A 16,168-nucleotide genomic window follows, 5' to 3' on the forward strand; every position below is an offset into this window, starting at 1 on the left:
CCCCCCCACCCCGCCCCCGGGTTTACCAATGCAGCTCCATTTGGGCTCATTAGTACATGTTCACTTACCTTTTTTTGTTATCATTTAATCTATGCCCTAGTGGGACCTCAGTGTCGCATACTCACTGGATCTCCTTTTCTTTTTTCTTTTTTTTAAAGACAGGCTGTGAAGTAATATACGCCATTATTCTTACTCCGATTGTCTCATGCATTGTTCTTCCTAAGTGATGATGACATACACTAAAAGTGAATAAATAAAAGACTGGTGGAAAATAACGATGACTCTATAAAATCAGGTATGAAATTGGGCCTTACATTGATAATACGGACCTAAGAATATGACAACAAATTAAAACAGAGATATAATACAGACTTAAGCACGGCAGTACCACTGGAGACAATGAGGTCATGTTCTCGTCAATATTCCTGGGAAATTACCACCACTGTATTTGGTCATACACTACATTACCAGATGCTCATTTGCTCTCATGGCAACCGCCAATGTCTAACTGCAAAAGAACAAGAAACATGTACTGAAAGAACTCTGTGCTTCTTTGCGGTAAAGAGACAGATTGTTTGTTTAGACACTGGTAGGATAAAAATGGAGACACTCCAACTGGCTGTATACAAGACAGAAAAAAAAACTCCTCCTCCACTCTCAATCCTCATAATACTCTTTTTTTTATTCACTCAGCTCAGACCATCAGTATTAGTACCTTTAATGTTGAAACACACACAACCTGCAAATAACCAGAAACAATGAGCAAGCAGACATTGATCTGCTGCACTCGTTCCCTTGAGGTAATCAGATTGCATGGATCTGTTACAGACCCCTTTAAATACAAGAATGTACAATATTCAATTCATCTTAAATGTACTGTGACTATGACCATGTACATCCAGATGAGTGTGAAACTCTGTTAGAAAGGCAGACAATACATAACTTTACCTGTTTGGCTACGGTTTAACACATAATATTTTGATGTGGAAGACCTATTTCATGGACTGATGATGTCTTGGCGCTATAGGGAAAGACAGCTTTGTTTCCCAGGTTTCATGACTACTTCACCTCAATTTGAAGAAACCTCAAATTCACAGTGCGGTCCACTAAGACCCTTTACTTGTACTTTGGATGTGACAGTTTCATATCTCTAATGACAAAAATGATTATGTGTGCACATAGCTGAAGTTTACCTTCTTTTACAACCAACGTTTCAGTAACACGTGAGACTAGCCGAATTTACTGTAAAAGGCTTGCTTTGTAAAGCAGGCAGGAAAAACAAACCCATATAGCTGAAAGTGTATGAATTGATATAGTGGTTTTCATGACCATGGATGTATTGTTTGTGATTGCAGCGCACATTGCACCGCAATTTCCCCACTGTGAGACAAATAAAGGTTTTCTTATCTTATCTTATCATATATTGCTGCTCAGGTAGCTCACCGTGTATAACTACCGTTGTTAACCCTACGTTACTCCTTTAAGGGGACCCGGAAGTGCTTGTTAAACCGGACGTGCAGACTTTCCAATGTGACTTACCTTTGCAAATACTTGTTATAATTCTGGCTTCTTAGAGGTCTAAAGTCTTCAAAATGTTTCTTACCACCGCAAATTGTGAGTATTCTAATGTATGTATTTATTGTTATAGAGTCGCGAGCATATCTATGCCGGGCTGTCTCAAACGTAGCTAACTAGCCAAAGTAACAGTTAGTTTCGCTAACTTTAGCTGTTAGCTCTCCGTGTTGTCAACATTAGCTATCAAGCTAACGTGACTTTGTCTATAACTTTGCCTCTACTTTCTTGTGTTTAACTGTTTTGTGTAACGCTGCCAACCGCGAAGTGTTATGAGCTTTAAACGTTGTCACGCTGAGCTTTTATTATTGTAACGTTAATATAGCTAATGTGTTATATTGACAGTTAACTTGATTTCGCTAACCCTAGCTAGTGATTAGCCAATTTACGTTTTCCCGTAACGTTAGGGCAATGCATTCATACATATTATCTGTCTAGTTGTATGTGTTGTTTGTGACTGAAAATGCTCTCTCAATAATTTTTTTTTAAAAACTGCATGATTCTAATATACCCTTTTGATCTTTTTTTCTCTCAGTGGCCAAGGCAAAATCAAAGTAAGTGTAAGAATTGTTGAGGTTTATTTGTATCATTGCCCAAGCAAGAAAACACCAAAATGTCCTGTACTTCCAGAAATGCAGTCACTGTATAGCTAGTTCACCAAAGTTTTGTTTTTTTGTTTTTTTCTATCAGGACCATCTTGGTGCAGATGATGAGCGCTGCAGGGACAGGCTACTTTTTCAACACGAAGAGGAACCGTCTCAGAGAAAAACTGGTGCTGCGCAAACATGATCCATTTGGTAAGATATGCAAAACCAGTAGTTCATGCTCCGTTTGTGTGACATACTCACTACAACCCTTTTATTGAGCATTAGCCCATGCTTGAAAAATAAATAAACAAACAAACTAAAGGTTGCACATTAACCCTATTTTATTGAAATCACAATATGGACCAGTGCAATATCCAATTTGCATTCACATGTTTCAATGCACATGAGCGTAAAGATACAAAAATGATCAATATCAGTAAAAAAAATAATCAAAAATCTAAAAATCAAATTAGATATGTTCCTAACAGAATAGTCAAGTAGTCTTTGCATTGTTTTTTTATGTCGTCCAGACCCTGTCAATTTTGTTCAAAATCTGCTTTCTGTCTTTGCAGTGAACAAGCATGTACTATTCTTTGAGAAGAGGAAGATCAAATCAATTTAACAACACAGCAAAAATATATACGGACAACATTAAACCTGCTCGGTTTAAACTGACTATTTGACTTTGTCATGGATTGTACAAGATGTTGTCAGTCAACAGTTCTGTTTGGCTGGCTGACATGGGGTCAGAGGATTTCTTCTGGGATCTGTCAAAATGCCTCTACTGTCCCCACTGCACCAGTTCAGCAGGATGCAAACCCCGGCTGAGCATCAAGAAAGTTATGACTACCAACATTTTAAACAAGACACTACGACTCGTGTAAAAGAGATGTTATTCATTGGGCTTTACAGTATCTTTGATTTGAAGTCAGTCAAGTGTTTTGCAACTTTAGAAATAAACCTGGTACATATAATGAAACCATTTGTGAAAAATTATGTATTTGGACTAATTAAATTTAAAATGCTCATTACGCTCATTTTCAGGTTCATAATTGTATTTAGAGGTTGTACCAGAATAGGCTTATGTGGTTTAATTTTCAGAAAACACCATATTTGTTGTACTGCACATTGCTGCAGCTCCTCTTGTCACTGTGTGTGTTGAGCTCTCTGTTTTAGCTACAGAGTGAGACATCTCACTTCTGTTCCATCTTTGTCGGTAGACGCGCATGCGCAGTAAGTACTGCTAGCTAGTAAGTTGCACAGTATGAGGAAGTGCCATGCTAGCAGCTAGGTTAGCATAATGTGTGTTACAAAGTGATGCACATTTGTCAAGGAAGTAAAGTCTGGACTACAATAGACCAGTTTGTGAACAGTGTTTTCTGTTGGAGATGGTAAGTCCCTTTGGGGGGGACTTTGGGCTTTTCAATTTGTAAACTTATAACGTGCACAAAAAGATGTATAACACAATAAAGGAAAGAGAGAAAAAGCCAAAAAGACGAATATGAGCACTTTAACTCAATTATGTGCAGTACAAGCTAACTGTTAAAGGGGAACTATGCAGCTTTATTTTTTTTTAGCTTAACTTAACAGCTTTGGAATTATTGGAATGGTTGTGACTTTTTTATTTTTTATAGTTGAGTGGCGTTCGTCTCGCTCCCCCCTAGCACCTGTGAGTGGAAAAAAACACCCTTGCAACTTTTGGCTGCCGGACTCAGCGTTGGGAAGTATTACGTGACATTAGGTCTCGCAATTTAACAAATTGCTTCACGCCACTGCACACATACGCCCATTCAGGAACCGGCTAACGAGGTAGTAATGGAGTTTTTCACACTATCGTAATGGCTGAGCCGGGAACAAACAAACAAACTTAGGAAAGCATTGTTGGTAAAACAGAGAAAGAGGAATCAGACACAAGTAAACATAGGAGCTGCCCAATGTCTCCTCTGAAGCTGTTGGGGGAGGTCTATAGAGAAACCTGCGAAGAAATTGGCAAATAATAGCGCAGCTTTAAGACGTGTTTGTCAATTAGAGGGGATGTGTCATCACATAGGCACTATTCAAATAAACCTTCTATTGACGATGAAATTATCATGAACAAGTTTATAGTAAAAGAACATTAAATGGTTAAATTGTTATCAGTATTTTCATGACATTGTTCATTCTCGGATTTCTCAAAAGCTGTTCATTTCATTTGACAGTTGTGTCGCTAAGACTATTCCAGCAATGGTCCATTAATACTGGTGTCTACTAGGGCTGGGTACCGAATTTAATACTTTTTAGGCTGTGACCTAATTGCCTCTGAAATATCGAGTATCAAAATATGCCTTGTCATTCAATACCTAAGGAGTAAATCTCATCAGGGTCAGTGAGCCAATAAGCCAATAAGCAACATGCTTCTACCAAGATCTAATACTGCCTGTGATTGGCTGTAGCATTACACGTCGTTGAGACACGCAGGAAGAACTCTACGTTACACAGAGAGACGGGGCTCACGTAGTAGGAGCAGAAAGAATACATACAAAGATTTATCTATTTTTGTTCTATAAAATTGGTATTGAAAAAAGTCTTGTTTCAGGAACCGGTATCAAAGTCATGGTATTGGTACCGGTAGTGGACGTTTTTGAACAATACCCAGCCCTAGTGTTGATTTGCTGCTCTTAGAACATCTCAGCCGGCAGGTCCTTTTTGAAGGGGTAAGACGTCTGCGTGCCAACAGCCTGCACACTCAATCCTGCCACCTGATTGGCTCTGCGGGCTATCTCCTCCAGAGGCATTGTGGGATAATGAGCCATGTAAAATGCCAGTGCTCCAATAAAGCTGTCTCCAGCACCCTGGGAAGAAACAATATTACAAGAATGCTTTATTAAATTCCACCTGTGGTTTAAACCGTTCCACTGTGTAATTCTATGGCTGTGCTCTGCTCTGCACAATCATACAGTCTGAGTACGCTCTAATGGGAGGAGCAATACAGCAAACGGTGAATCCATTTAACAAATATTATTCAGAAATACATTTAAATGTTCCGTACTGTATTGAGAAGAGTATAGAAACATTAGGTACATAGAAAAAGATGGGAAGGTACATTTTCAATTCATAAAACAGCCAACAGTAGGGGGTGCTATGGCATTTCTTAGCTGTGTTTTCAAGTCTTGTGTGACTGCCTGAAGTTTCCACTACTTTTTAAATGAGTTACTGAATTGTGACCTTGTGTTAAAGTGTCTCAGTCAGCTCTTTCAGAGAAACATCAGTATTACAGGTATTAGTCATATCTTAGACTCGTATACTCACATACACCTCATAATGCCAGCAGAATAATAAATTATGTATAAATACTGTCTAAATTATAAATTCTTATGATGAATCATAATGATCGTTGCAAGGTAGCCTTAAATATTTAGAAAAGCACACAGAATTTTTCAGTAAAGTGAAAGGAAAGACCAAACGTGTTACGTGCATGATTATCTGTTTGATTTATGATAAAAAGACTGCTGCCTATGATCATTTCCGAAATTGTTGCTATCAAGCAAAGTAATCATGGTTTGTATTTCATCTCAAACAACTGTATAATCATAACTGAAACAAACAAACAAAATCCACTGGGTTTACTGGTTGCTGAATTGCACATGGCTGCTTTAATCACGTGGCAGGGACTTTACCATAACTGCCAACAGCTCTGGGTTTGGCTTTCTGTTCTAACAGATAAACCATCCATTTTCCCTCATCTATTGATAGAGAAGGAATGTGCTGTCTACGCCCTGGAGGGGCTTGCTGATGGGAAAAGGCCGAATGGTATGTGGCGACACGCTCATGTTTAACCGCAAATCCCCCCCAACACTGGTTCTCACAAGCCTGCTCCATTACTCATCATTGGAGCTCTCAAAAGAGTTCATTGCACTCTTTCTTCTGGGTACCTCTGTAACCCCTCCTCACCCTCCTCACCTTAAAGTAACCCTTTTGTCAGGAATAAGGTTGTCGGTTGTGTTGGGAGGATTCAGTGACATGTGGCATAAAACAAAAACCTTAGCACTGACCCCGGGCTGGCAGAGGGGGCATGTCCTGTGATCAGGGCACTAGGAAACAAACAGGGTACATGGCAGCCGGGGCAACACGAGGGCACGGCCCCAGACACCTGTTCATTTTTTAATTTTTTTTCAACAAGCATCTAAACTGCTTTCATTTAGGGCAGTCTTTGTTCAACCAGTTGATAGATATAAGCAATGTAGAAAAAAAAAGTGTTCTGATTTGACATTTAAAGGCCATTTTTGCACCCCACCCCCACTGCACGCCACTGGTGTGACTCCTGGAGAGATGCTGGAAAGAGTGAGATCAGAGCTGAAACATTTCACAGGCCCGGTGGATTTCCATGTTTAAAGCCATGGTATGTTTATGTCTCCTGTCTGGAAGCCGGGCTGGGCCACAATACAGGCCAGCATTTGGAAATAAGGCTTTGGTAAAGCAGACCCACTGGTTTGGCTGTGGCCCATCTCCCAGATCACACGCTGCGGTAGAAACGATGATGCCACTTTTGAGTGGGGGTTGAGTGGGGGAACCGATGACCAACGTAGCACAGTTTCAGGGAAGGGGACACCTTTTTTAACAAATAGATTGTTTTTAAACTCGCGCAGGTGTTTGGTCCCTTGTCTTGTGTCTGTATGGGTATGTGCCTGTTTCTGCATGTGTTGTTTTGTCTCCCTCCCTCCCGTCTACCCTCTATGTCTTTTTTTACACTGGGACACATTCCCAGTCCTAGTGTATTGTTCGTAATTGTTTGTCAATGTGTATAATTTCTAAATATATTAAATTAATAAATAAATAAACATAGATTACGTGACAGAAAATAATACATTTCAGTCCTTGTATTTATGGCCATACATCCTTGTTTTTGCCTTACATGCCTCTTCTCATGTTTTCATTTTTCTTTTAATCACCTGTTTTGAATCACCTGTTACCACTCAAGTAATCTACAACCAAATCCCTGCGAAAGCAACCACCTTTGTCTAGTCAGACTCCAGTAGGGTGGGGCTGAAACGGGTTTCTAAGGCTAATACTGCTATTAGGGCTAAACTTGCTAATAGTCTTTTTTTTTTGCTGACAGTTGACAAAATACAAATATAATAAAATATTAAGCTAAAAAACTGTATTCACTTTAGGGTGGGACATTATTAATATTTAGACAATATTAGAATTGTATACAAATGAACTTTCTTTTGGAGATCACCAAAAACAAATCGGGCCTGAATTGGGCACGTAGTACGTAGGCACAATAAGTTTGTAAAGTTATACTGGATACCTAATGTTGAAATATAAATACCACCGTATTTGTAGCATTAGAATATTTTACTTTGAAAACCATTTGTCTGAATGTATGTTGGCTGAATTTCCTGAAGCGTTTTCAATTCGTGAAATTTCCAAAGCTCTGGTTCATAAACATAGGGTTTTTCAGAATATTCAAGCATCCAATAAAAAAACAAAAAGAAAATTGGTCTGATGTAGAAAATCAAGTTGCTTAAACTGGATTAATGAAAGTCTTGTGATTTAACCTGAATGGAATTGATCCGACTTTTACATTTTCTCATATGATCCAAGGTAAAGGGCACTTGAAACCTAAAAAAATATGTTGAAGTTGTCCAAAGTGAACTTACGTTTTGGAAAAAAATGTAAGAAGGGAATTCAAATCATATTTAAGTATGATACAATATTTTAATATTTAATTTATATGATAAGGTATTTATTGTGCCTCATTATATAAAATTAAATAATTGTGGCCTGTCTTTGTTCACATAAAGTACTTATACATAAGCTGAATATAATGTATTAATAAGTAAATAATAAAGTAAGTAATAAGCTTTGCAGGTATGAATGTGATCATGTGTACTATTGAATGAATAATGATTGGGTATACCTTGTACTCAAAAAGTTACATAAGCATATGCTTTTACTGTATATGTGTTTAACCTACAGTGCCTCATATTCTGGTTACATGCCGGCCAACGCTACCCTGACATTATTGTCTTCTACATCAAGGTGAACTTGTTGATTAGTCAGGTTACTTTTATATACACATCCAGATTTTTTTTTCCTACCATATGACTTCCCTTGTCATTAAGTAAGCCAATCCACATCTAAAGAAGTACTTCACTGTTCCAAATCTAAATTTTAGGGGACTTGACTGTTACTGGCCACCCTCAAACCTTTCGCAGTCTTACTAATGTCTCTACCGCTGAGACTGGCATGTGATGCTACTGGATCTAGTGAATGAAGCTCAACAAGGCTGACAAGTGCTACCCCCTTCAGCCCCGCCACCCCTGCCCTCGACACAGTTTGGTGAAGGTTAGATCTGGAGGCCTGTCAATCAAGTGACACAAGCACTTGCCGCGGATGAGCAGTGATGCTCTTACTGGTCGACTCTGTCCGCCGCGTCTTGACCTCTGTGCCGTTCCTCTGCCTGTTCTCCTCTGGTACTCAGACTGAAGTTAGAAATTAGGATGGCAGATCTGTCTGCGAGAAGCTTACCTAATTAAAGTATGATTTAGGAAGTTCTCTGCCGTTTGTGTGTCACTGCAATAAAAGCATGCCCTCACAGAGACAGTGAACTTTGTTGCTTTGTGCAAGTTAAACTACTTCAGAAAATGTTGCTGGAACCTTTATAGTTTTTGTTGAGTTTAATTCTATCGATCGAAAGCGTATTTGTTCTCATTCAGAACAGATTTAAATAGAATTTTGTCAGAATCAAAGATTCCTCTGGATGTCCTCTGGGGGACAGAGCCAGACCACCGCTGCGAGATGACTGTCACAGAAGCCTGGCTGAAAACACTTATCACGGACGGCAGCTAGCAGCTAACAGCTAACAGCTAATAGGGCGAGCTAGCTACCGGCAGGATAGAGACAGGGTAGGTGAATTTAAAGAATGTCTGAGTTGAAAACGCAGGGAGAATAAGGGGTGGTGGGTAACTTTCTCCTGGGGTATACTGGGATATTGAAGGTGGTGAATTCTCCTTTAAGCACCGTAGGTTGGCACGGTTAGCATGAGTAAGTGACAAAACTATAGCCACCGACAGCTTTCTATTTGCTGTTATCTGGTAGGCTTTCACTAAAAAAAAAGAAACACAGGGGAAGTGACCTTTTTGTTATGCTTCTGACAGCAGCTTTAGTGGTGTGGGTTTTAAATAAATAGAAGAAGAACTGAATAGCTTACACAAGCAGCATTAACCTCCATGGCTGTACAGACAAACAAAAGAGCGCATACAGAAACTCAGAAGTCCGTCAATAGAAAATTTCAGGGACAAAGGCAAAAGTATCGCCCACACGCTGTGATTGACAAGTGATTTTTGTAAAGTGCAGTGCAGAAGCACCACAGCAATGAGCGCTAAGCACCAAAGACAGACAAAAACAGAACCCATCGGAAATGCAGATCTCAGTATGGGCTCCACAAGGCATGGCTTTCATGCTATGAGTCTGCTGCGCCCACTGAACCTTTCCAGCCTTCAGAACCTGTGACTGTGTTTCTCACCCATAGGCCTCCTGCAATCTTGTGCCATTAACTCCTGAAGCCTACAGCCTTTGTCAATGAAAGGCACCCAGGGGAGAGCAAAGACAAACTAAGGGGCAGCGATGACTCACAGCGGCTTCCACGTATGGAAGCTTTCAGTTAGACTTGCGAACAGGCGACTCGTCTGAAGTGCAGACGGGAAAAGGTTCACCCTCCAGTCACATTAGCTACAAAAGATATCGACACACACTCGTTTGATGGGCGTTCCTGGGCATGCCTAGGCTACTCCTGGTTGCTTGGCAAAAGTATACAGAAATTCTCTGGTTCCCCTCTGTTTACATTGTGTATAGACCCATAGATATATGACCAATAAATATAGATATATGGATGAAAAGATGAATATTATGACTGAACATCCTGTCAACAAATCAAAGGCCTTCCCGCTATAATGGCTTGTTTTGTGAATATTCCATCTATAAAGAGGCCACTGTTCTCCCCACCTTTTCTCCGAGGGGTTACTTGGATGGTAGGAAGACCGCTGTTCTCCGTCAAAAGACACATCTGAGGTATTTTCAAGTCACAAGAATGATATTTTTGGATATAACAGTATTTATTTCTTGATAAGAGTAACAAAATACATGAGATAAAATGCCAAACATATCAGATATACCGGTATACAGAAATACGAAGTCCTGAAGTGTTTCCATATTGAATGGTTTTCTTCGACTCAAGCAACCAACGTACGTATGTCACGCTGCCCTCACGCTGCCTTCACTCCGATTGGTAGTCGCTTTGTTGCATTGCTCAGAATTTGCATGAAATAGACTTCTTGTCTTTTTCTTAGCCCTGCCTTGCTCATGGCAGTAGCAAGCTTGTCGCCGGCAAACGGCCTCTCCCATTGAAAATGTATGGCAGTCTGTCGCTTTGTCTCTGTCACTTGTACCTAATGTGACTGAGGGGTTAGAGATCAAAAACACATTAAATTAGACCTATTAATTAGAATGAGGGCTCTTGCATCTTTAATCCATCCACAGTGCTTTGTCTAAGTCCTTTTTACTCTTTTGTGTATAACACCCAACTGAACATGACTGCACTGGCAGAGGACTGGGCCTAACAGCAGCTGCCGTAGCATGTGCGGCCCATTAAAACACGATGATGTGGCAGTTTTTGTTCACTGTGTCATGCTGACCTACAGTTTGCAGGGTTGAGAAACGCAATGCTCAGGAGATATTCCCTTACCTTTGGCTTCCAGGAAGGAATCACGCAAATGGTCCTTACATGTCTCCAGTCATATGAGAAGGCTGGGAATAATTTGACAGTCCAGACCCACCGTACAGCTGTAATGTCTGGTTTGGACAGCACTGTCTACCTTTCGCCCTACACTGGACCTCCCGGAGCAGTGGAAACCAAGGCCACCCAAGTCCTGCTTGGGCTAAAATGGGCTAGCTGTGTGTGTGTGTGTGTGTGTGTGTGTGTGTGTGTGCTATAGCTTCTTTTAACTGTCCACAAAAAAAGCCAAAGCTCTGATCTCAGTGGGAGAAGCCTGTACTCAATTTAAGACAAAAGGGAGACAAATGGATAAATGGGGAGGGATGGGGGAGACCCACAGTGGATGAGTGGATTTAATTTGTTATTCATCTAGGTTAATGACCCTGCCTCTGCCCATAATTGCTCGTGCCATGTCAAATGTGTTATTCAGACATGCTGTGGGAGGAGCAGATGATGAAATTGTTAGTGTTTAATGATTTAGCTGCCATATTGGCACATCATTAACCGAGCTAGATCAAGCAAAGACACAGATTTTCCATCTTGGAAACAAAGTGACGAAAAGGAATCCAAATAAGAATGGTAGATGGCAGAAAGGTAGATTTGCTTTCGTTCCTATCAGCGGGTCATGCCAATTGCGACGCCCGGCTGAACAGTAGCCTAGCTAAAACAGTGAGAAACCGCAAGTGACTCACTGTGTTGATATCGAAGAATCGCAGCCTAGAATGCGGCCTCAGTATCAGTGTCCGATACTAGTCAAACTGGAGAGCACGGGGGGAAAAAAACAGTGGTGACAAGTCTGGGGCCAATCTTTCAAAAACATTTCTGTCACCACTGCTAGAGAAAACACAATCAAAGCAGTAATAACAGGAGCGGTAATCATAACTGAAGAGGCCTGTGTTACCAGAACAAGCTCAAAGAAGTAAATAATGATCTTGATAACAACTTGTTTTTTTTCTCTCCAGTAAAAAAAAGAAAGAAAAAAAGAAAGGGCTTTACTGGAAAAGGAATTATAATGTCCAAAAGAGTTAAACACCACAGAATTTATGGGCCCATCAAAGAACAGAAGAGGTGGGGTGAAAGAGTGTGTGCGCGAGGGGGAGGGGGGGCAACCACAGCTTTCTGCTGACTGATGCAAGCCCAAGAGGTGAGTCATGGGAGAAGAAGGGGGAGGATAGGGGTGGTGGGTAAGTTCCTCCTGGGGGCTACTGGGAAGTGGGCATTTTGAAGATGGTGAATAAGTGTAGTTATGTGTGTCTGCTTTGAAATGTGGGGGCACGGAGGAGGTCAAGCCCTTTATTCTTGAAGTGGCAAAGTTAAAAAAAGGAGATGCAGCTATTTAGCTCAGCTGCAGTTCCTGTTGCATTAGGACTGCAACTAACGGTTATTTTCATCCATCAATGAATCTGCTGATTATTCCCTCGATTAATCGATCAGTTGTTTGGTCTATAACATGTCAGAAAATGCTGAAAAATGTGGATCAGTGTTTCCCAAAGCCCTTGATGAAATCCTCAAATGTGTTGTTTTGCCTACAGCTCAGAGATGGGAGCAAAGAAAGTAGTAAATATTCCCATTTAGAAACACAATCACATGTGTAAAATCACATGCTTGCAATTGTTATACTCCAATTTTTTTCACAATGATTCATGATGAACAGCATTTGGAAATTTTAGCAATATAAAAGTCCCCAGGGGAACTAGTCAGTAAAATAATCCATTACACAAACAATTAAAAGGCTTTAATCAAACCTGGTAAGCACAAAGAGGTGATTAACACCTCTGTGCGATGACGTATTCGGTTGGTAGAACACAGGCCCCACAAAACCCTCAGAGACAGGAAACGCAAACATGTAGCCTAGGCTTTTGTGACGAAAACAAGCCACAGAGGCCGGTGTGATATGAGTCACGCGACGCTGGCCTCTTTTAAAAGATTCAAATTGTCCTCTAAGGAGAGGAAACTGCCGGTGGTCACCGTTCCACTTGAGCAACTATGTGCTCATTTGACTATGATGAACGGGAAGATAAAGTTCTGTGTGACAATCTTTTGTTATGGAAGTAATGTGGAATCTGCTGATTTTCTGTGAACAATAATATGTTCCTCTGTTATTGAAAAGATATTTAAAGATATTCCTTCCAGTGAGGAGTGGGCTGGTTGACATAACTTTCCATTAAAAACATTTTTCATCATGGGCGCTATCACCTTCTCCTCACTCATAACCTACATATGGGCAATGTTTAAATAGTCAAACTTATCACTTGAAGGAAATAATTTAGAAAAAAAATGTATCTATTTAAAAAGTATATATAATATATAAACTAATAATATCATATTTAAAAAATATGTATACTGTGTACATATATATCATTGTAAATTATATTTCTTCAAGCATAACACAAAAGCATCCCACTGATGGGCATTTTCACTGGTTTCTGACATTTTATAAACTAGACAAAGAAATAATTGAATACATAGTTATTCAAATGAACTGGTACAATGGTATATATATATACAGTATATACTGTATATTTACCGTAGTATCCACTGTTGTGACTGCAGCAGTTTGAACATGTTTCTTTGCTGCAGGCTCCTGTGCCTTGAGAACCACACACCCTTGGGATCCCAAAGTGATGATGACTGACCCACAGCCTCTCTTCAGCAGCTCCTGACCGGCCGCATGCGCTTCCTCCACATCCGTCACTGAGGAACCAGTCAGCAGCTCAGCCTGTAAGGAGACCAGAGGAGCAGAGGTAACCCACTGCAGTCAATCTTATAAAGAACACACTCTTCATTTAAACATTCATCTCATTTAGCATGACGATAATGGGACAATTTTTCCAAGAGATTTTCTTGTCTTTTTTTCTTCTGTAGTTCAGGGAACTACTGTATGTCAATCAGAGGTTAGGAATGACAATGAAAGATAAGGCAAAACCAGCACTTGAGTGGGATACTGGGAGGATGTGTTACGGAAATTCTCTAAGGCAAACACCCCGTACCAACGAGTGTGGTGTGTAACATGCAAGAAGTCAAAGCAATGCCTTAAAATCTTCCCTTAAGAAAAAATGTAAACAGAAGCTTGTTTTCCCTCTTTAAAAGACACACCAAAGTGCAGCACAACCATTTACTAAGTCCAAGAATCCCTCATTAGTATATTACAAGTGGTTTTGCATTAACAGTTCTGTGATGAGTCAGCTCTTGATCACAGAATGACTGTCGTCAGACGGACTCATCCCAAAACACATTCAGTCTGTTAAGGATTTGCTAGATCCGTCAGCAGTCTGCGGGCCAAACATTTTCAAAGAGTCGAGTCTCTGACTACGATGGTTCATCTGGCTCCAAAATGACTAAACAGTGACGTAGCAGGACTCTCCAGCTGATGTTTCTGCAGCTGATGTTTGAAGAACTTCAAGGATCTCAGAACCACAGCAGTTCTCTCCAGAGTAAGTGGCAGCCTTGAGGAAGATGAGCCACAGTATTATTTGTTTTCTGGTGATTAAAGGCAATTGGATGGCAGGTTTATTTGCAAGCATAGCTGAGGCTTTAGAGAAGGTTTTAGAGAAGCATTCGGTAACACTTTACTTGAAGTTTTCTATATAAGAGTGACATGACACTGTTGTGAACATATCATAAACATTATAAACAAGGCATAAATGTTTAGGAAATAACACTTCTTTTAGTAAGTGTTATTTGGTTTTGTCATGAAAAGTTATGGTTAGGGTATGGCATGTGTCCTGACTGTGTCATGACACAGTCAGGACACATGAACTCTAACCCATGTCATGCGTGTCATAGGTGTCATGCCATTCTAATGTAGATGCCTTCAACTAAAGTGTTACCTTGTCTTCTTTAAACAACATGCTGCTCTTACACATAGCATAACACACAAAATGACTAATACTAATTCCTCAATAGAAAAACACTTCGTATTAGCTTCAGTGTCTATAACAGCGTCTCCAGGCATTTATCTTTATTTCCCTGGTGAGCACCATTGCAACATAATTGTTACTTTATGACCACTGCCATGCATTTCAAATAGTGGGAAAAAAAGTCTAAAGTCAAAATGCAACAGTATACTGTATAGTGCACATTGTTGTTTAATATTATATGCTTCTAGGGATTACAGTATTACTGAAGAGTATTGTATTTTTGATGAATACAGTGAAATTACAAGTGATTTAAATATAATTTTTTTAGGTTTTGGTGTCTTTAGTAGAAACCAACTTTGTGGTTGGTACAGAACAAAAAAAAGTGAATTGATGCAGTGAAGTACGATGGCAAGCATTATTTTGTATGGGGTGAATGCAGGATTTACTGCAGTAGGACTCCATTATTTATATTTAAAATATTATTTTAAAGATGTCGTTCTTAGTCTACATCATTTTAAATGCTGACATTTGCATGAATGCCTTTTTGTCTTATTAGAATTTGTATAATTACAAGGCAATGACCTCTGCTGGATACGTTACTGTTTGATACAATTATCTGATAACAGTTTTGTGAGGTATTGCTAAATTTGTTTAGATGTTTTTTTTTAAATTTTGTGTGTGATTTGAGACTTTGGGAGCAAAATCCTTGTATATTATTTTTGTGATAAGAGTCCGGCAAATTTAATCTATGTTGTGAATTAGAGCCAAAGAAATGCAACAGGGGCAGCTGAGGACATGAAAGGGGAGAGGGGGGGAAGGACATGCAACCTCCACATATAGGCACCCGCTCTACCAACAAAGCTATCCAAGTGCTCAGTTTTCTCTCCCCTCTTAACCCTACACACACTCAATGTAAGATAGAATGGAAAGTCTTTCTTTTTTGTCTCCAAAACATTTTGTTACAAACTTGCATGGACATTGAATGCATCCTGATGCTTGCTTGTCTAGTCTAGTGCATGGATAGTTTAGCACTGTAACACACTAATAAAAAAGAGACTAAAATAATAGCTGTGCAGGTTTGATAATTTGTGAACGAAGAGGAAAATACTTTTTTTAATAAATTTGTCCACAAAACCACATGGAATTTGATTAGTGTTCCTCGTGAACTTAAATTAAACACAATGTGGAATTCATTTTATGGTGGACTTCCCCTTTAATTTGCTGCAGCAATTACAGGTCTAAAATCCCCTTGCTTTATAAATACTAGCAGCATGAAAACATACAAGGATAACAAAAAAAAAATATCACAACGTATTTCTTGTTTACTTTATGGTATGATCATGCTTCTATGAAAGTGAGTGTGAGATCTTTCAGGTCTGTGGATGCGGAGC

The 16,168-nt window shown here is 39.7% G+C and overlaps 2 protein-coding genes and 1 long non-coding RNA gene across 3 annotated transcripts in view; 1 reads left to right on the forward strand and 2 right to left on the reverse strand.

The window, feature by feature from the left end:
* The first annotated feature begins 1,473 nt into the window (after positions 1 to 1,473).
* Positions 1,474 to 2,838, forward strand: mrpl33 (mitochondrial ribosomal protein L33). The gene is made up of 4 exons (XM_034857459.1): positions 1,474 to 1,614; positions 2,108 to 2,126; positions 2,263 to 2,369; positions 2,732 to 2,838. Exons 1-4 carry the CDS (start codon positions 1,593 to 1,595, stop codon positions 2,779 to 2,781), a joined length of 198 nt encoding a protein of 65 aa, XP_034713350.1. The 5' UTR covers positions 1,474 to 1,592; the 3' UTR covers positions 2,782 to 2,838.
* Positions 2,839 to 2,844: 6 nt separating this feature from the next.
* LOC117935338 lies at positions 2,845 to 3,706 on the reverse strand. The gene is made up of 2 exons (XR_004654730.1): positions 3,675 to 3,706; positions 2,845 to 3,183 (listed from the first exon to the last, which is right to left on the reverse strand). It is a non-coding gene; the product is annotated as an uncharacterized LOC117935338 (long non-coding RNA).
* A 24-nt stretch (positions 3,707 to 3,730) lies between these two features.
* The window catches only part of rbks (ribokinase), a 33,466-nt gene continuing 21,028 nt past the window's right edge, over positions 3,731 to 16,168 (reverse strand). The window contains exons 8-10 of the mRNA XM_034857454.1: positions 13,445 to 13,636; positions 4,801 to 4,990; positions 3,731 to 4,408 (exon numbers count right to left, since the gene is read on the reverse strand). Of these exons, the coding sequence (XP_034713345.1) occupies positions 4,817 to 4,990; positions 13,445 to 13,636 (366 nt within the window). The 3' untranslated portion in view covers positions 3,731 to 4,408; positions 4,801 to 4,816. The remainder of the gene's footprint in view (positions 4,409 to 4,800; positions 4,991 to 13,444; positions 13,637 to 16,168) is intronic.

The sequence above is a fragment of the Etheostoma cragini genome, chromosome 20, assembly GCF_013103735.1.
Source record: "Etheostoma cragini isolate CJK2018 chromosome 20, CSU_Ecrag_1.0, whole genome shotgun sequence".
Lineage (NCBI taxonomy): Eukaryota > Metazoa > Chordata > Actinopteri > Perciformes > Percidae > Etheostoma > Etheostoma cragini.

What these genes read in the sequence shown, in the direction of transcription:
- mrpl33 (XM_034857459.1), top strand. Translation starts at nt 1,593, where the DNA reads ATGTTTCTTACCACCGCAAATT. An exon ending in GCGCAAACATGATCCATTTG is followed by an intron (nt 2,370 to 2,731) that starts GTAAGATATGCA and finishes CTGTCTTTGCAG; the next exon opens with TGAACAAGCATGTACTATTC.